The 20,664-nt window shown below is 50.6% G+C and overlaps 1 protein-coding gene across 1 annotated transcript in view; it reads right to left on the minus strand.

Annotated features, from left to right (window-relative positions):
* The window catches only part of LOC135515002 (liprin-alpha-2-like), a 228,167-nt gene that overhangs the window by 54,786 nt on the left and 152,717 nt on the right, over positions 1 to 20,664 (minus strand). The window contains exons 2-4 of the mRNA XM_064938792.1: positions 15,038 to 15,139; positions 4,611 to 4,775; positions 2,943 to 3,017 (exon numbers count right to left, since the gene is read on the minus strand). Of these exons, the coding sequence (XP_064794864.1) occupies positions 2,943 to 3,017; positions 4,611 to 4,775; positions 15,038 to 15,139 (342 nt within the window). The remainder of the gene's footprint in view (positions 1 to 2,942; positions 3,018 to 4,610; positions 4,776 to 15,037; positions 15,140 to 20,664) is intronic.

Below are 20,664 nucleotides of genomic sequence, written 5' to 3' on the forward strand. Positions count from 1 at the left end.
AAGTATAGTCACACTATTTAATCAAATAAAGACCTCTGTCTCGACTCAGTAAAATATCTGTTGAGGCGCAACACTGTACTTGGTTAAGCGAATGAGATGCACTTTACACTACATGTCTATGGCTCAAACTTAGCCTCATACAACCAGCCTGATCTCGCGAGCTAACATAAAATGATTCGCTACACGGATACAGGAGAGGCCATCAGTCTGGTAATACTAGGCTAACTCAAAGTGAAAGATATCGCCATCTCACTCCTCTCATCCCCGCACTCCATCCCTAGCTTTACTTGTTTTCTATAGCCAGGGCAGATCAGTCTTTGACCAGGGTTTCATCTCACCTCCTAAGGCCTGTTTGGCTGGTAGAGCAGCATTTTAAATCTCTCTCTCCCTCCCTCTCCCCCTTATCCCTTCCCGGCCGTGTCAGTTGTGCTTTGATCAGCTACCCCCGTCCACAGCTCATTACAGACTGGAGGCAGTTCTAATGCAGGTAGAGCAGCTGTTTAATCCCAGCTCCTTCCATGCCCTCTCCTCCTGTATGTATATTTTACCACCCCCATCTTCTTCTCTCTCCCTACCTCTCACTGCCCATGTCTTCCACCATTCTCCTTCTCTCTCCCTACCTCTCACTGCCCATGTCTTCCACCATTCTTCTTCTCTCTCCCTACCTCTCACTGCCCATGTCTTCCACCATTCTTCTTCTCTCTCCCTACCTCTCACTGCCCATGTCTTCCACCATTCTTCTTCTCTCTCCCTACCTCTCACTGCCCATGTCTTCCACCATTCTTCTTCTCTCTCCCTACCTCTCACTGCCCATGTCTTCCACCATTCTTCTTCTCTCTCCCTACCTCTCACTGCCCATGTCTTCCACCATTCTCCTTCTCTCTCCCTACCTCTCACTGCCCATGTCTTCCACCATTCTTCTTCTCTCTCCCTACCTCTCACTGCCCATGTCTTCCACCATTCTTCTTCTCTCTCCCTACCTCTCACTGCCCATGTCTTCCACCATTCTCCCTTCTCTCCCCCTACCTCTCACTGCCCATGTCTTCCACCATTCTTCTTCTCTCTCCCTACCTCTCACTGCCCATGTCTTCCACCATTCTTCTTCTCTCTCCCTACCTCTCACTGCCCATGTCTTCCACCATTCTTCTTCTCTCTCCCTACCTCTCACTGCCCATGTCTTCCACCATTCTTCTTCTCTCTCCCTACCTCTCACTGCGCATGTCTTCCACCATTCTTCATCTCTCCCTACCTCTCACTGCCCATGTCTTCCACCATTCTTCTTCTCTCTCCCTACCTCTCACTGCCCATGTCTTCCACCATTCTTCTTCTTTCTCCCTATCTCACTGCCCATGTCTTCCACCATTCTTCATCTCTCCCTACCTCTCACTGCCCATGTCTTCCACCATTCTTCTTATCTCTCCCTACCTCTCACTGCCCATGTCTTCCACCATTCTTCTTCTCTCTCCCTACCTCTCACTGCCCATGTCTTCCACCATTCTTCTTCTCTCTCCCTACCTCTCACTGCCCATGTCTTCCACCATTCTTCATCTCTCTCCCTACCTCTCACTGCCCATGTCTTCCACCATTCTTGTTCTCTCTCCCTACCTCTCACTGCCCATGTCTTCCATCATTCTTCTTCTCTCTCCCTACCTCTCACTGCCCATGTCTTCCACCATTCTTCTTCTCTCTCCCTACCTCTCAATGCCCATGTCTTCCACCATTCTCCTTCTCTCTCCCTACCTCTCACTGCCCATGTCTTCCACCATTCTTGTTCCCTCTCCCTACCTCTCACTGCCCATGTCCTCCACCATTCTTCTTCTCTCTCCCTACCTCTCACTGCCCATGTCTTCCACCATTCTTGTTCCCTCTCCCTACCTCTCACTGCCCATGTCTTCCACCATTCTTCTTCTCTCTCCCTACCTCTCACTGCCCATGTCTTCCACCATTCTTCTTATCTCTCCCTACCTCTCACTGCCCATGTCTTCCACCATTCTTCTTCTCTCTCCCTACCTCTCACTGCCCATGTCTTCCACCATTCTTCTTATCTCTCCCTACCTCTCACTGCCCATGTCTTCCACCATTCTTCTTCTCTCTCCCTACCTCTCACTGCCCATGTCTTCCACCATTCTTGTTCCTCTCTCCCTACCTCTCACTGCCCATGTCTTCCACCATTCTTCTTCTCTCTCCCTACCTCACTGCCCATGTCTTCCACCATTCTTCTTATCTCTCCCTACCTCTCACTGCCCATGTCTTCCACCATTCTTCTTATCTCTCCCTACCTCTCACTGCCCATGTCTTCCACCATTCTTCTCTCTCACTACCTCTCACTGCCCATGTCCTCCACCATTCTTCTTCTCTCTCCCTACTGCTCACTGCCCATGTCTTCCACCATTCTTCTTCTCTCTCCCTACCTCTCACTGCCCATGTCTTCCACCATTCTTCTCTCTTCCTCTATTTGACGACTGTACCTCTCATGCTCCTTCTTTCATCTCATTTCCTCCATTCACTGACGCTTACCTCTCTCTCTCTCTCCACCTCTCCCTCCCTCCCTCCCTCCCTCCCTCCCTCCCTCCCTCTGGCAGTGCAGAGTGGTTAATTTGGCTCCAGTAGAGCGTCAGCCTGAGGGCTCCTCTCAGCTGGAACATGACCATCTGCCCAGGCAGAGACTGGCAGAGAGACAATGGGGGGCAGAGGCGTTACGCCACCCTACTAACGCCACGGGCCAGCTCTCATCTGTCAACGCCATACTTCACCCCATCGCACTCCATCTTAAGACAGAATGACTAGCCCCTGAATAGGAGTCCTCCTAAGTAGAACTGTCAACATCAAACTACTTTGAAAGTTGACTAAAACATGAACAAATTCCTGTCTTAGGCTGATGAAAGAGAACAGACGTCTCAGTCAGCGCGCCTGTGGAAATGATGCTGTGACACATTTCTCACCTCCTGGTTGGCTGATGTTAGCTCCTCCTCCAATGCAGAGACCCTCTCTAGCGACACCCTCAGTCTCTCCCTCACCTGAGGAAAACAAAACACAACAATCCGCCATGAGTGCATTACTGTACACAACCTCTGGTAGCACCTTATCATGGAGCTCTGCTCTAGCAGTTAATTGCAGTAGACGTGTGGTTTTGAGCTCTCAGATAAATAGCATGGATAGTGTTGGAGACAACAGTGAGATATGTCTATTTATCTCTCCCCACCAACCCACCATCCCACCTCAGCCCGGGGTTGACATGATATACCGTGTTCCCGGGATAGACCAAGCAGCTCTTCCCTCTCTCCCTCAGCCTTCACCCCAACAGTAACACTTTGTCTTGGCCTTGAAGCCCTCCTCCTCTCCACTCCTCCCCATCCCTCCTCCTCTTCTCCCCTCCTCCCCATCCCTCCTCCTCTTCTCTCCTCCTCCCCATCCCTCCTCCTCTTCTCTCCTCCTTCCCATCCCTCCTCCTCTTCTCCCCTCCTCCCCATCCCTCCTCCTCTTCTCCCCTCCTCCCCATCCCTCCTCCTCTTCTCCCCTCCTCCCCATCCCTCCTCAAAGGGGGTGAATGTATGACTTACTCTGCCATCCTCTATGCGCCATGTTGAGATATTTGTCATGCTACTGACGGAGCATTTACTGGTGAGCTCTGTGGTGCTCCATGACCGGGGCTGTGGCCCGCTAGGATCAAGGCATCTCTGAGGAGGCTCCTAGCCTGGATTACAGGGCAGTCATCTCCCTCCCTCCCCTCCCCTCCTCCGGACAGCCCAGCAACACACAGACAGATCATCACAGGGCAGAAAACATCCCGTGAATCAAAAACGGATTTTATTCCCTAGTCCAGCGGCCTGGAGAGACGCGTTATAAATGATAGGGTCTGTTGTGGAGGGTTGAATAGATTACAGCAGCCGGCGTGACATCTTACAGAGGGCTGAGGTCATCAATCAACAGGCCTGAGGGAGAGCAGAGGCTGGGGCTGGGGCCAGTGGGAGGGCAGAGGCTGGGGCTGGGGCCAGTGGGAGGGCAGAGGCTGGGGCCAGTGGGAGGGCAGAGGCTGGGGCTGGGGCCAGTGGGAGGGCAGAGGCTGGGGCTGGGGCCAGTGGGAGGGCAGAGGCTGGGGCTGGGGCCAGTTGGAGGGCAGAGGCTGGGGCTGGGGCCAGTGGGAGAGCAGAGGCTGGGGCTGGGGCCAGTGGGAGGGCAGAGGCTGGGGCTGGGGCCAGTGGGAGGGCAGAGGCTGGGGCTGGGGCCAGTGGGAGGGCAGAGGCTGGGGCTGGGGCCAGTGGGAGGGCAGAGGCTGGGGCTGGGGCTGGGGCCAGTGGGAGAGCAGAGGCTGGGGCTGGGGCCAGTGGGAGGGCAGAGGCTGGGGCTGGGGCCAGTGGGAGGGCAGAGGCTGGGGCTGGGGCCAGTGGGAGGGCAGGCGGTTGTGGTGGTGACTTATGCCAAAACAAAGAATATTCAATACCAGGATGGCACTGCGTTTGCAAAGCCTCTCCATACTGTCATCAGTCAAATATACTGTACAATCAATTGAAGAATCTCTTATCCGCGTGTATAATCCATTCTTCCACTCAGCAAAAAGGAATAGCTACCGTGCAGATTCTATAGAATACATGTCTAATGTATGGTCTTACCTTCTCGTCTAGAGCTTTATGGTGCTCGAACAGGGACTTGAGCGCTTTGAGGACCTCCACCTCACTGGACACGCCTGAGGGGGACTGGGCCTGCCGCTTGACCACAGTCATACGTAGTGACCGCTCATGCCTGGACACCAGGCACTCCAGATGCTCCAGAAGCAACTATCGAGACAGACATAGGAACAGAAATTAGTGCTAATATAATCATCATCATCATCATCCCCATCTGCATCATCATCAGAAAGGCTATCTGCCTCATCTGCATAATTGACATCATCATCGATGCTATTACCGTTATCGTTTGCATCATCAGTTATCCTGGCACCAGAGAAGATGTCGTGATATGATTCTAAATGTCAACCTGTAGTGGCCGGACCACCGGACTGTAATATACCAACCACACAAGGTTACTGGTCGTCATGTGATTCTCCAAATACATTAGTAATATCCACCCTGATTAACCGCAATGAAGAGAAATTAAAGTAACCAACCAGACCTTCTCACCTTGGTCATTTCATTTAATTTTCTAACTTTTGGTCGGGAAGGGGGGGGGGAATAAACCTTCAGTGTAATAACACAAGTCATACGAAAATCAATACAGGCACTCAAAACAAATGAAAAGTCTCTGGACTGCACACAAAACAGATGATGTTAATGTTGTTACTGTGCCAGGCTGGTGTAGGCAGCGTTCCGAATCCATTCTCAGTGGAAAGTGTCCCAAGGACAGGGAGGGTTGGGGGAGTCAACTTCCAGCAGCACAAAGGGAGGAGATGAGTCCACTGGGAGTAGGGGGCACAGGAGAGACGAGGAGTAGAGGCCCACAGGGATCATAAAGATGAACACTGTCCTCTGATCTCTGTCACATAGGTACAGTGGAGGGATGGGGGTCTGAGGGAAGTCTAAATGTGCTAGTCTGACTAGCTAGGCTTTTGGGGTCTAGATTTGGCCCATAACCCGGTCCTGTGAAGGTCTAGTGTTTTGGAGGGGATGCACATGCATCACAGACAAGCAACTAATCGATCAAGCTAACTGCTAATGATGATGCTATCTGTCCTGTTAGGAATCCACCAAGCTCCGCTGAGATACTGATCTGAGGAGAGGTTCATGTAGTGACTTCAGCTTTGTTGTCTGGTCATTCTGAGAAACATTGACCGTTTTCTTCATCTCCACATCCCAAATGCCTTGTTTCTAACCCTGCCTGTGCTTCGCTAGGCCAAACAACCCCTTCTCGGCGTCGCCACGCGCTGTGGCCGGTTATTAACATAATGATGTGGTTCACCAATGGTTTGGAGAGTTTTCACACAGGCGTCACCACAGTATTTAACCAAGGAGGTAACTTACTTCCAAACCCATCTTTAAGCAGGGCTCTGGTGTTTTGAGTCCTCCAAGCACTGTGCTTAAACCACAGACTGTAATTCCTTAATCATCCAGGCATTAAGAACCATTACACATACAGACATCAACCACATTTTCAAAGTCAACACATATTCACTCAACCTGGTAGAACTTAACTAGGAATTCAGTGTTGCACTACACTACCCATCAGGCACTGCAGAGGCTATGTTTCAATATCCACACTAGCATACCATTTAAAAGGCATGCTGAATACATTGCTCCAATCTAAATGATATGCTAGAAACAACCTTGGAATAGAGCTGTTGTGTCTGTTGTTGTATTAATACGTTGGAAAAAGGGAAGGAGCTGACAGAGGTGTGGACTAGTTTTAGAGGGCTTCGAGGGGGCTGTCCATCCTTCCTTCTCTCTGTCTCTCCATGAGCGTCTGAAGGATTGCCAGCAGACTGAGCCCCCCCTTCCCCCATCTTCCCTCCCCACATCCAAACCCCCGCCGTTTAATCAATCCGAGTCTGAACGTTGGCCCCAGCTCTACCTCTGCCATCGCCCCGCCAGAATAATAAGAAGCAACCTACACCTACACACACCCTCTAAGGAGAGGCCTCCTCCTCCCACCCTCCTCCTCTTCTCTTTATAACCTACACACACCCTCTCCTCCTCCTCCTCCTCCTCCCTCTATAACCTACACACACCCTCTCCTCCCCTTTCTCCTCCTCTCTATAACCTACACACACCCTCTCCTCCTCCTCCTCTCTCTATAACCTACACACACCCTCTCCTCCTCCTCTCTCTGTAACCTACACACACTCTCTCCTCCTCCTCCTCTCTCTGTAACCTACACACACCCTCTCCTCCTCCCCTCTCTATAACCTACACACACCCTCTCCTCCTCCTCCTCCTCTCTTTATAACCTACACACACCCTCTCCTTCTCTTTCTCCTCTCTCTGTAACCTACACACCTCTCCTCCTCCTCTCTCTGTAACCTACACACACCCTCTCATCCTCCTCTCTCTATAACCTACACACACCCTCTCCTCCTCCTCTCTGTAACCTACACACACCCTCTCCTCCTCCTCTCTCTATAACCTACACACACCCTCTCCGCCTCCTCCTCCTCTCTCTGTAACCTACACACACCTTCTCCTCCTCCTCTCTCTATAACCTACACACACCCTCTCCTCCTCCTCCTCCTCTCTCTGTAACCTACACACACCCTCTCCTCCTCCTCCTCTCTCTATAACCCACACACACCCTCTCCTCCTCCTCCTCCTCCTCTCTCTATAACCTACACACACCCTCTCCTCCTCCTCCTCTCTCTATAACCTACATCACACACCCCTCCTCCTCCTCTCTCTGTAACCTACACACACCTCTCCTCCTCCTCCTCTCTCTGTAACCTACACCACACACCCTCTCCTCCTCCTCCTCCTCTCTCTTTATAACCTACACACACCCTCTCCTCCTCCTCACTCTGTAACCTACACAAACCCTCTCCTCCTCCTCTCTCTGTAACCTACACACACCCTCTCCTCCTCCTCTCTCTATAACCTACACACACCCTCTCCGCCTCCTCCTCCTCTCTCTGTAACCTACACACACCCTCTCCTCCTCCTCTCTCTATAACCTACACACACCCTCTCCGCCTCCTCCTCCTCTCTCTGTAACCTACACACACCCTCTCCTCCTCCTCTCTCTATAACCCACACACACCCTCTCCTCCTCCTCCTCCTCCTCTCTCTATAACCTACACACACCCTCTCCTCCTCCTCTCTCTGTAACCTACACACACCCTCTCCTCCTCCTCTCTCTGTAACCTACACACACCCTCTCCTCCTCCTCTCTCTGTAACCTACACACACCCTCTCCTCCTCCTCCTCCTCTCTCTGTAACCTACACACACCCTCTCCTCCTCCTCACTCTGTAACCTACACAAACCCTCTCCTCCTCCTCTCTCTGTAACCTACACACACCCTCTCCTCCTCCTCACTCTGTAACCTACACAAACCCTCTCCTCCTCCTCTCTCTGTAACCTACACACACCCTCTCCTCCTCCTCTCTCTATAACCTACACACACCCTCTCCGCCTCCTCCTCCTCTCTCTGTAACCTACACACACCCTCTCCTCCTCCTCTCTCTGTAACCTACACACACCCTCTCCTCCTCCTCTCTCTGTAACCTACACACACCCTCTCCTCCTCCTCTCTCTGTAACCTACACACACCCTCTCCTCCTCCTCTCTCTGTAACCTACACAAACCCTCTCCTCCTCCTCTCTCTGTAACCTACACACACCCTCTCCTCCTCCTCTCTCTGTAACCTACACACACCCTCTCCTCCTCCTCTCTCTGTAACCTACACACACCCTCTCCTCCTCCTCTCTCTGTAACCTACACACACCCCTCTCCTCCTCCTCCTCCTCTCTCTGTAACCTACACACACCCTCTCCTCCTCCTCACTCTGTAACCTACACACACCCTCTCCTCCTCCTCTCTCTGTAACCTACACACACCCTCTCCTCCTCCTCACTCTGTAACCTACACAAACCCTCTCCTCCTCCTCACTCTGTAACCTACACACACCCTCTCCTCCTCCTCCTCCTCCTCTCTCTGTAACCTACACACACCCTGTCCTCCTCCTCTCTCTGTAACCTACACACACCCTCTCCTCCTCCTCTCTCGATAACCTACACACACCCTCTCCTTCTCCTCCTCTCTCTATAACCTACACACAACCTCTCCCCCTCCTCTCTCTATAACCTACACACACCCTCTCCTCCTCCTCTTCCTCCTCCTCCTCTTTCTATAACCTACACCTACACCCACCCTCTCCTCCTTCTCCTTTCTCTGGTTCATAATTTCTCTCTTATCATGCTTCTACACTGCATGGCTCATCCAGCTTACAATGTTTAGGGGTACCTAGAGGTACACCATCCTCTTTTTTGTTGTCAGCCCTCCAACCCACTGATTGCATGCACCTGGCTTCAAAGATTTAATTATGAACTTTAAAACAAAAAAAAGTTGATATATTAAAAGTCTGCCTCATCGCTCTGCAGAGGATTCAAGGTGATAATGAAGAGAGAGGTCTGTCTGTCTGTCTGTCTGTCTGTCTGTCTGTCTGTCTGTCTGTCTCTCTCTATGTGAGTCTCCCATTATACAGACTGGTGGTTTGTAGTCTGTCAGTGTGACTATGTTAGTCTCCCATTATACAGACTGGTGGTTTGTAGTCAGTCAGTGTGACTATGTGAGTCTCCCATTAAACAGACTGGTGGTTTGTAGTCTGTCAGTGTGACTATGTTAGTCTCCCATTAAACAGACTGGTGGTTTGTAGTCAGTCAGTGTGACTATGTGAGTCTCCCATTATACAGACTGGTGGTTTGTAGTCTGTCAGTGTGACTATGTGAGTCTCCCATTATACAGACTGGTGGTTTGTAGTCAGTCAGTGTGACTATGTGTGTCATGTCTTGTTATGTCTGTTCCTGTCCTTTCTCTTCATTCTCTCTCTCTGCTGGTCTTTTTAGGTTACCTTCTCTGTCTCTCATCCCTCAGCTGTTCTACATTTCCCCTAACTAGCTCATTCTCTCTTTCCCCACCTGTTCTCTCTTCCCCCTCTGATTAGGTCTCTATTTCTTTCTCTGTTCCTGCTACTTTCAGTGTCTGATTCTTGTTTGTGTTTTTTGATGCCAGAAGCAAGCTGTCGTCTCGTTTGCTTCCACCTTGTCCTGTCCTGTCGGAGTCTGCATGGCAGGTGCAACCTGCATTATACTACGTTCTTTTGTTCCATTGACTACGTTGGAAGAGGATTTATGCCATTCCTGTTTTTTATTAAAGAACTCTGTTTTCTGTTAAAACCGCGTTTGGGTCTTCACTCAAGTTCATAACAGAAGAATCAGACCAAGAATGGACCCAGCGGCTCCGGACCCTTTTCACTCCGCCGTCGAGATCCAGGGAGCGATGCTAGGCAGACACGAGGAGGAATTGTCTGCTGCTCAACATGCCGTTGAGACCCTGGCCGTCCAAGTCTCCGACCTCACAAGACGGGTTCACCAACTCCACCTCGATCCACCGCCCACTTCCAGGGTTTCCGAGTCTCCGGAGCCCAGGATCAACAACCCGCCGTGTTACTCTGGGGAGCCCACTGAGTGCCGCTCATTCCTCACTCAGTGTGATGTGGTGTTCTCTCTCCAGCCCAACACTTACTCCAGGAGCGCAGCCCGCATCGCCTACGTCATTTCTCTCCTTACCGGACGGGCGCGTGAGTGGGGCACGGCAGTCTGGGAGGCGAGGGCTGAGTGTATTAACCAGTATCAGGACTTTAAGGAGGAGATGATACGGGTTTTTGACCGTTCTGTTTTTGGCGAGGAGGCTTCCAGGGCCCTGTCTTCCCTATGTCAGGGGAATAGATCCATAACGGATTATTCTATTGAGTTTCGCACTCTCGCTGCCTCTAGTGACTGGAACGAGCCGGCTTTGCTCGCTCGTTTTCTGGAGGGTCTCCACGTCGAGGTTAAGGATGAGATCCTCTCCCGGGAGGTTCCTTCCAGTCTGGACTCCTTAATAGCTCTCGCTATTCGCATAGAGCGACGGTTTGATCTTCGTCGCCGAGCTCGTGGAAAGGAGCTCACGTTCTCCGTTGCTCCCCTCTCCACATCACTGCCACCTGCCGCATCACTGCCACCCTCCCCCCCGCCGGCTCGGATGCTGAGCCTATGCAGCTGGGGGTATTCGCATCTCGGCCAAGGAGAGGAACGGAGAATCACCAATCGCCTCTGTCTCTACTGCGGCTCCGCTGGTCATTTTGTCACCTCATGTCCAGTAAAGGGCCAGAGCTCATCAGTAAGAGGAGGGCTACTGGTGAGCGCAACTACTCAGGCCTCTCCTTCTGGATCACGCACTACCTTTCCGGTCCATCTCCGCTGGCCCGGTTCATCTGCTTCCTGCAGTGCCTTGATAGACTCTGGGGCGGAGGGCTGTTTTATGGACGAGACCTGGGCTCGGGAACATGACATTCCTCTCAGACAGTTAGGGGAGCCCAGGGCCTTGTTCGCTTTAGATGGTAGTTCTCTCCCCAAGATTCAGCGTGAGACGCTGCCTTTAACCCTCACTGTCTCTGGTAATCATAGCGAAACCATTTCTTTTTTAATTTTTCGTTCACCTTTTACACCTGTTGTTTTGGGTCATCCCTGGCTAGTGCGCCATAACCCTTCTATTAATTGGTCTAGTAATACTATCCTATCCTGGAATGTTTCTTGTCATGTAACTTGTTTAATGTCTGCTATCCCTCCTGTTTCCTCTGTCTCTTCTTCACAGGAGGAGCCTGGCGATTTGACAGGGGTGCCGGAGGAGTATCACGATCTGCGCACGGTGTTCAGTCGTTCCAAGGCCACTTCTCTCCCTCCACACCGGTCGTATGACTGTAGTATTGATCTCCTTCCGGGAACTACTCCCCCCGGGGTAGATTATACTCTCTGTCGGCTCCCGAACGTAAGGCTCTCGAGGATTATTTGTCGGTTTCGCTCGACGCCGGTACCATAGTCTCCTCCTCCTCCCCCGCCGGCGCGGGGTTCTTTTTGTTCAGAAGAAGGACGGGTCCCTGCGCCCATGCGTGGATTATCGAGGGCTGAATGACATAACAGTTAAGAATCGTTATCCGCTTCCTCTTATGTCTTCAGCCTTCGAGATCCTGCAGGGAGCCAGGTTTTTCACCAAATTGGACCTTCGTAACGCCTACCATCTCGTGCGCATCAGGGAGGGGGACGAGTGGAAGACGGCGTTTAACACTCCGTTAGGGCACTTTGAATACCGGGTTCTTCCTTTCGGCCTCGTTAACGCTCCAGCTGTCTTTCAGGCACTAGTTAACGACGTCCTGAGAGACATGCTGAACATTTTTGTTTTCGTTTACATGGATGATATCCTGATTTTTTCACCGTCTCTCTCGATTCATGTTCAGCACGTGCGACGCGTCCTCCAGCGCCTTTTGGAGAACTGTCTTTATGTGAAGGCTGAGAAGTGCACTTTTCATGCCGCCTCTGTCCCTTTTCTCGGTTCCGTTATTTCCGCTGAGGGCATTAAGATGGATCCCGCTAAGGTCCAGGCTGTCATTGATTGGCCCGTTCCTAAGTCACGCGTCGAGCTGCAGCGCTTTCTGGGCTTCGCTAATTTCTACCGTCGTTTCATCCGTAATTTCGGTCAGGTGGCAGCTCCTCTCACAGCCCTTACTTCTGTTAAGACGTGCTTTAAGTGGTCCGTTTCCGCCCAGGGAGCTTTTGATCTTCTTAAGAATCGTTTTACATCCGCACCTATTCTTGTTACACCTGACATCTCTAGACAGTTTGTTGTTGAGGTTGGCGTCAGAGGTGGGCGTGGGAGCCATTCTTTCTCAGCGCTCTCTCTCTGACGGCAAGGTCCATCCTTGCGCGTTTTTCTCTCATCGCTTATCGCCGTCAGAACGTAACTATGATGTTGGTAATCGCGAACTGCTCGCCATCCGCTTAGCCCTAGGCGAATGGCGACAGTGGTTGGAGGGGCGACCGTTCCTTTTGTCGTTTGGACTGACCATAGGAACCTTGAGTACATCCGTTCAGCCAAACGACTTAATGCGCGTCAGGCTCGTTGGGCTCTGTTTTTCGCTCGTTTCGAGTTTATTTCTTATCGTCCGGGCTCAAAAAACACCAAACCTGATGCTTTATCTCGTCTCTTCAGTTCTTCTGAGGTCTCCACCGACCCCGATGGGATTCTCCCTGAGGGGCGTGTTGTCGGGTTGACTGTCTGGGGAATTGAGAGGCAGGTAAAGCAAGCACTCGCTCACACTCCGTCGCCGCGAGCTTGCCCTAGGAACCTTCTGTTCGTTCCCGTTCCTACTCGTCCGGCCGTTCTTCAGTGGGCCCACTCTGCCAAGTTAGCCGGCCACCCCGGCCTTCGGGGTACGCTCGCTTCCATTCGCCAGCGTTTCTGGTGGCCCACTCGGGAACGTGACGCGCGTCGATTTGTCGCCGCTTGTTCGGTCTGCGCGCAGACTAAATCTGGGAACTCTCCTCCTGCCGGCCGTCTCAGACCGCTTCCCATTCCCTCTCGACCGTGGTCTCACATCGCTTTAGATTTTATCACCGGACTGCCTTCATCAGCGGGGAAGACTGTTATTCTTACGGTTGTCGATAGATTCTCTAAGGCGGCTCATTTCATTCCTCTCGATAAGCTCCCTTCTGCTAAGGAGACGGCTCAGATCATTATCGAGAATGTTTTCCGAATTCATGGCCTTCCGTCTGACGTCGTTTCCGACAGAGGCCCGCAGTTCACGTCTCAATTTTGGAGGGAGTTTTGCCGTTTGATTGGGGCTTCCGTCAGTCTCTCGTCCGGCTTTCATCCCCAGTCTAACGGTCAAGCCGAACGGGCCAATCAGACTGTTGGTCGCATTTTACGCAGTCTTTCTTTTCGTAACCCTGCGTCTTGGTCAGAACAGCTCCCTGGGCAGAGTACGCCCACAACTCGCTTCCCTCGTCTGCTACCGGTCTATCCCCTTTTCAGTGTAGCCTCGGGTACCAGCCTCCGCTGTTCTCATCTCAGCTCGCCGAGTCCTGCGTCCCCTCCGCTCAGGCTTTTGTCCAGCGTTGCGAGCGCACCTGGAAGGGGTCAGGTCGGCACTTTGCCGTAATAGGGCGCAGACTGTGAGGGCCGCTAATAAGCGTAGGACCAAGAGTCCTAGATATTGTTGCGGTCAGAGAGTATGGCTCTCCACTCAGAACCTTCCCCTTAAGACAGCTTCTCGCAAGTTGGCCCCGCGGTTCATTGGTCCGTTCCGTATTTCCCAGGTCATTAATCCTGTCGCAGTGCGACTTCTTCTCCCGCGCTATCTTCGTCGCGTTCACCCGGTCTTCCATGTCTCCTGTGTTAAGCCCGTTCTTCGCGCCCCCGCTCGTCCCTCCCCCCATCCTTGTCGAGGGCGCACCCATCTACAGGGTTCGTAAGATTTTGGACATGCGCCCTCGGGGCCGTGGTCATCAGTACCTAGTGGATTGGGAGGGGTACGGTCCTGAGGAGAGGAGTTGGGTTCCCTCTCGGGACGTGCTGGACCGTTCGCTGATCGATGATTTCCTCCGTTGCCGCCAGGTTTCCTCCTCGAGTGCGCCAGGAGGCGCTCGGTGAGTGGGGGGTACTGTCATGTCTTGTTATGTCTGTTCCTGTCCTTTCTCTTCATTTCTCTCTCTGCTGGTCTTTTTAGGTTACCTTCTCTGTCTCTCATCCCTCAGCTGTTCTACATTTCCCCTAACTAGCTCATTCTCTCTTTCCCCACCTGTTCTCTCTTCCCCCTCTGATTAGGTCTCTATTTCTTTCTCTGTTCCTGCTACTTTCAGTGTCTGATTCTTGTTTGTGTTTTTTGATGCCAGAAGCAAGCTGTCGTCTCGTTTGCTTCCACCTTGTCCTGTCCTGTCGGAGTCTGCATGGCAGGTGCAACCTGCATTATACTACGTTCTTTTGTTCCATTGACTACGTTGGAAGAGGATTTATGCCATTCCTGTTTTTTATTAAAGAACTCTGTTTTCTGTTAAAACCGCGTTTGGGTCTTCACTCAAGTTCATAACAATGTGAGTCTCCCATTATACAGACTGGTGGTTTGTAGTCAGTCAGTGTGACTATGTGAGTCTCCCATTATACAGACTGGTGGTTTGTAGTCTGTCAGTGTGACTATGTGAGATTCCCATTATACAGACTGGTGGTTTGTAGTCAGTCAGTGTGACTATGTGAGTCTCCCATTATACAGATGAATGGGAAAAGAGCAGCCTTATCTGTCAACAGCAGAGTTTGGTTACTCTGCTTAATGAAAGGGTATTATCGGACATGGAATTCAGAGGTAGCTCTAATTTATATGGGGTCCAAATCTGTCCCAGGGGAAATGCAGGCTACTGGTTCCATCGACCTGTTACAGGTGACCAGTCAACCGCGTCAACAGATGAAAACATTGTTTATCTCCATAGACTCTAAGCCGTTCTGCTTCAGGTCAATGTGTGAGGTTAGAATTGGGCAGAAACAAACGTGTGTGTGTCTGTGCGTGCGTTCTTGTGTCTCCTCTCCACGTACCCTGGTGTTGTTCCTCTCGGCCTTGAGCTCAGAGATCTCCTCCTCCTTCTCCAGAAGGTTCTCTCTGCACACGTTCAGCTCCTTGGTCAGGGCTGCAAACTCCTGTACAGCAACAACACAGAACATAGAGGTCAGCATCACAGCGCCATCCATAACACACAATACATCTTCATCACCACAACCCAGAAAACAGTTTGCACAAAGCCATTCATGTCATTGGCATCCATACCGCACAACATCGTTAGGAAATATGAGACAGTCATTAAACAAGCGCCCCCCCCCCCCCCCCCATCACTCACATGTCATACTCAATGGACAAGCCCACAGTTCACAGACATAATTACAATGTCCAATCCAAAGGGAAAAGAGCCTTCTATAATGATCCCTTTATGTTATTGATGGTGTTCTGGTTCCCTGTCGGCTAAACTAGACAAACTGACTCCCTGGTCTTACTGTGGATATCCCAGACTTTGGCGATGTGTTTCCAGACGACTACCACCACCACCACCACCATTACCACCACCACCACCACCACCACCACCACCATTACTACCACCACCCCCATTACACCACCACCACCATTACCACCACCACCACCACCCCCTACCACCACCACCATTACCACCACCCCATTACTACCACCACCCCCATTACACCACCACATTACACCACCACCACCACCACCACCACCACCACCACCATTACTACCACCACCACCACCACCACCACCACCACCCCCATTACTACCACCACCACCACCCCCATTACTACCACCACCACCACCCCCATTACTACCACCACCACCACCCCCATTACTACCACCACCACCACCACCACCACCACCACCACCATTACTACCACCACCACCACCACCACCACCCCCCACCACCCCATTACTACCACCCCCACCACCACCACCACCACCATTACTACCACCACCACCACCACCACCACCACCACCACCACCATTACTACTACCACCACCACCACCACCACCACCACCACCATTACTACCACCACCACCACCACCATTACTACCACCACCACCATTACTACCACCACCACCACCACAGAAAACAGGTTCAAACCTGTGGGTTCTGGGAAAAGTGCAAATTCGGTCCGGCAGAGAATATAAGGTAAATGTGCTAATGGTAATCTCTACACACAGGCTGTAAGAGGATTGGCCCCCCGAGGAGACTAGTGGGCACCGGGCCATAGTGGACTTAAGCATGACTACTGTACTGTACTGTCAGCATGAAGCAAAAAGAAGTGTGGTGGCAGAATCACTGCGCAGGCCAGCATTACAAACCAAGCATGGAAGGCAGTCACTGTCCACTGGTCAGTGTAACAGCCTATGAAATAAGACGGGAGTCAGTGTCTCAGTCGATCAAATAGAACAATAATGCTCCTGTACAGATAACTTGGCCACAAACTAACTTCTGTTTGTATTCCTTAGTGAGATGCTGTCATATAACAACAACACAGCAGGCATCCAGACAACTGAAGCAGGAGTGCCTGAACTCTTAACCTTACGGAGTCAGAATAGATGTGCGTGTTATCTGATCGCTTTAGCTCTGCATGCTGTCTCTCTCTACTAACTGCCTGTACCCGTCCATCCGTCTCTCAGCAAATGGATAATTGACGGCTGGATTTAAATGCCACAGAACCAGCAGGCCAATTACCGCCGCAGGACCGAGCTCCACAGGTCCCCCATATGACCTGTCATTATCACAAAAACCCTCTCTCTGGCCGGGGAGACTAAGGGGGAAGTGTGGGCGTCTCTAACCATTTTCTGTGCTACTTTGTTACTCACTCACCCTAAGTGTTGTCTAGACTCTACTGTATTCTCTGGTGTTGGTACATTTAGGTAAACAACCTTGACAGAATGACTGACATCGACATGACTTCAAACCTTCAGCCAGTCATAAATGAAACACATTGGGAGCCGACAGGTCTTGGAGGGGGGCACAGTGGCCAGGTAGAGGAGATAAAACATGCAAAGGAGCATCTGCTGTGGGCCTTTTGAGTGGCAGGAAGGGTTGACGTTGTGATTTGATTCCAAGGTGAGTTGAGAAGTCAATAACAAGTGGACCATCAACAAACATGAGACTGGGCTCAGAGGCCGGTGATGAAGAAGTGGAAGGTGTGTGTGTGTGTGTGTGTGTGTGTCTGTGTGAGTGTGCGTGTGTTTGTGCCTTTGTGCCTGTGTGTTTCGAGATGGGGGAATTGGGAGCATGTAACTTGCCCTTCAATGACAATGAGACCATATTAAGATGCATAGAATTTTCTTACTCCTGTGCTGCAATGGCCCTCTAATTATTGCTGTGTATTGTATTGGGCTCTATAAAGTCCTTCAGATATGAAATTGCATGTTGGCATATTGGTATTTTCCTAAATCTATTTCTTGATACAACTGCACATTCTGTAGTTACGTTGCAATAATGTTGTTTCTCCAAGTTGTCCTTCAGGGTCAATGAAACAGACAGGCTCAAGGGCCAGAAAAACACCACATGACCCTACCCCTCTGCTCCAACTGAATATACAACATCCTTCAAGTCCCGGACATTTTAGAGTTCTGAGCAACAAATGTTATGTCAACAAAGTACAGCCATTGTCAGAGAAACATGTATTTTTGACTAAATGCTACCATGTTTCCCCTAGTGCAACAAATCACTGAGAGAACAGAGAGAGGTAGCAGCTTCATGTTTATGTGTCCGCCCACCTTGACGAACACACACTGACTTCTGCTCGGGTGGCCGAACAGAACCGTGGCAGGTGGAGAAAAGGCTGTGGGGCACAGTACAAGTTCTCTCTCTCTCTCTCTCTCTCTCTCTCTCTCTCTCTCTCTCTCTCTGAGCTGTTAAACCAGCTATCTCACCCAAATCCTTCCTTCAAAATGAAGAGGGAAATGATCAGGTCCAAAGGGTGCTGACATGTTTTTATTAAACCCCGCCTCTCCCTAAAGGCCAACACCGCCTCTCCCTAAAGGCCAACACTGCCTCTCCCTAAAGGCCAACACCGCCTCTCCCTAAAGGCCAACACCGCCTCTCCCTAAAGGCCAACACCGCCTCTCCCTAAAGGCCAACACCGCCTCTCCCTAAAGGCCAACCCTGCCTCTCCCTAAAGGCCAACACCGCCTCTCCCTAAAGGCCAACACTGCCTCTCCCTAAAGGCCAACCCTGCCTCTCCCTAAAGGCCAACCCGCCTCTCCCTAAAGGCCACCTGCCTCTCCCTAAAGGCCAACCCTGCCTCTCCCTAAAGGCCAACACCGCCTCTCCCTAAAGGCCAACACCGCCTCTCCCTAAAGGCCAACACCGCCTCTCCCTAAAGGCCAACACCGCCTCTCCCTAAAGGCCAACACCGCCTGTCCCTAAAGGCCAACACCGCCTCTCCCTAAAGGCCAACACCGTCTCTCCCTAAAGGCCAACACTTCCTCTCCCTAAAGGCCAACACTGCCTCTCCCTAAAGGCCAACACCGCCTCTCCCTAAAGGCCAACACCACCTCTCCCTAAAGGCCAACACCGCCTCTCCCTAAAGGCCAACACCGCCTCTCCCTAAAGGCCAACACCGTCTCTCCCTAAAGGCCAACACCGCCTCTCCCTAAAGGCCAACACCGCCTCTCCCTAAAGGCCAACACCGTCTCTCCCTAAAGGCCAACACCACCTCTCCCTAAAGGCCAACACCGCCTGTCCCTAAAGGCCAACACCGCCTCTCCCTAAAGGCCAACACTGTCTCTCCCTAAAGGCCAACACTGCCTCTCCCTAAAGGCCAACACTGCCAGCCCGGAAAAGGATTGCCATTGGAAGCACTAAAGAAAAGTGCCTTGAAAAAGAGCAGACTTCAAAAACATTGCCCGTCCACACAAACTACATAGCTGTGTCAGAACACTCGCACTAACCGTACTATTTGTGACGTGAATTGGGAATATAGTATGCTTATTGGTCATAGTATGGATATAGTTAGTATGCCAAAAGTTACCGGATGTCGTACTAAATTCGCAGTAAGTATGCAAGCAGTGTACACTATTTCTGTACTTTTCGGGCCCACAATGCAATTCTTCAGAAAATGTGTGTGGCTTCACAACGTTCTCAGATTTGAAGAAAATGGCAGAAAATATGTAGCCAAAGTCTGCATGTTAAGTAAATGTTGAGCAATGTAATAAAGTCATGACTTTTCAAATAAGTTACGTTGACTGACAATTTATTAGCTATGCTATCCTTACGAACTGCATATCATTACAGCAATATGTACTGGTATGTTAGCTAGTTACTTAACATTAGTTGGCTAACACATATAACTTGCCAGGCAGTATATTAACTATCTGCTATCTAACTAACTACCCAACATTTATTGACTTGATTATTCACATCATTCTTAGCTAAATGTTGTAGTCGTTGTGCGTTTCATTGACATTGTTAATTCTGGTTATCTACTCCAATTTCAGAGCACTCTCGTCTGAGTGTGCCAGAGCACAGAATAACTGATGAATTTACGAACGCTCAACACCTGTTGAATATGGCCGGTGTCAGTAAACAAAAAAAGTGTAATTAAATTGTTGCCAGCAGCACAGTTAGTCACCAACTCTGGATAACATGAAAAAAGTCTGACCAGCTCTTCTTGGGCGAGTAAAATGGTCAGAGTGAGGTCTTCTCTCATTTGTGTCTGGAAGTAGCTAGCAAGCTAGCCAACGTTAGCGTGTGTGCTTGACTGCCAGTGTGCGCTGTGAACGCTCCGAGAGCAAAAACGAACGGACAACCTGACAATGCTCTGCATTTACGGACGCACAGAGCACACTCTGAGCTCACTCAGGCACTCCAGATTGAATTTACGAACACACCCTTATAGTATATAGTGTGTAGTATATACTCATTATGTAGTATACAGTATGTTAGTATGGGTATTCGAACACAGCTCATCTGTGATCAAACAGGAAGCCAAAGCAGCAGTACATTGTGGGTATGCGGGCCTGAATGGGTGTTAGCTCGAGTGATCACACCCTCACACTATTTAATTAACGGCATGGGGCTCGCATCCAAACCATCACACGGATTGCAAGGAACGCGAAAAGGTGGTGGGGGGGGGGTCACGCGGCTTGCACAGGCAACGTTCATCCAACTACCAAGATAACACTTTAGGACCAAACTAGCTGATGCATTCGTTGTTTATATCTAGCGATTGTAATGTAGGTCACGGTTGTACAGTACAGTGTACCGGTGTAATACAGGTATAGTACAGAGTCATTTAAACGAGTTATTCTGCTAATCCGTGTTTACATTTATATTCAATATCCGGCCACATATGGTGACTCACTGTGTCATCAAAGTGAAGATCACACTGTTTAGTTTTTCGTTTGGTGATTTAAACATAGTCTTCTCCTTTACGCATGTCAGGCAGAGCGGAACATTCAGAAAGTAAAAAATATTTCTAATGTTCCTACTGTTTGCCCACAAACAATTTGTCTCAATCCACACATAAATAACATAGAACTGCTAGGTGAAGTGAAGGAATGAATGAAGGTGAGTGAAGGATAACCCCTAGGTTGAGAGAGAGAGAGAGAGAGAGAGAGAGAGAGAGAGAGAGAGAGAGAGAGAGAGAGACAGAGAGAGACAGAGAGACAGAGGAGAGAG

This window comes from Oncorhynchus masou, chromosome 26 (genome assembly GCF_036934945.1).
Source record: "Oncorhynchus masou masou isolate Uvic2021 chromosome 26, UVic_Omas_1.1, whole genome shotgun sequence".
In the NCBI taxonomy this organism is placed as follows: Eukaryota; Metazoa; Chordata; class Actinopteri; order Salmoniformes; family Salmonidae; genus Oncorhynchus; species Oncorhynchus masou.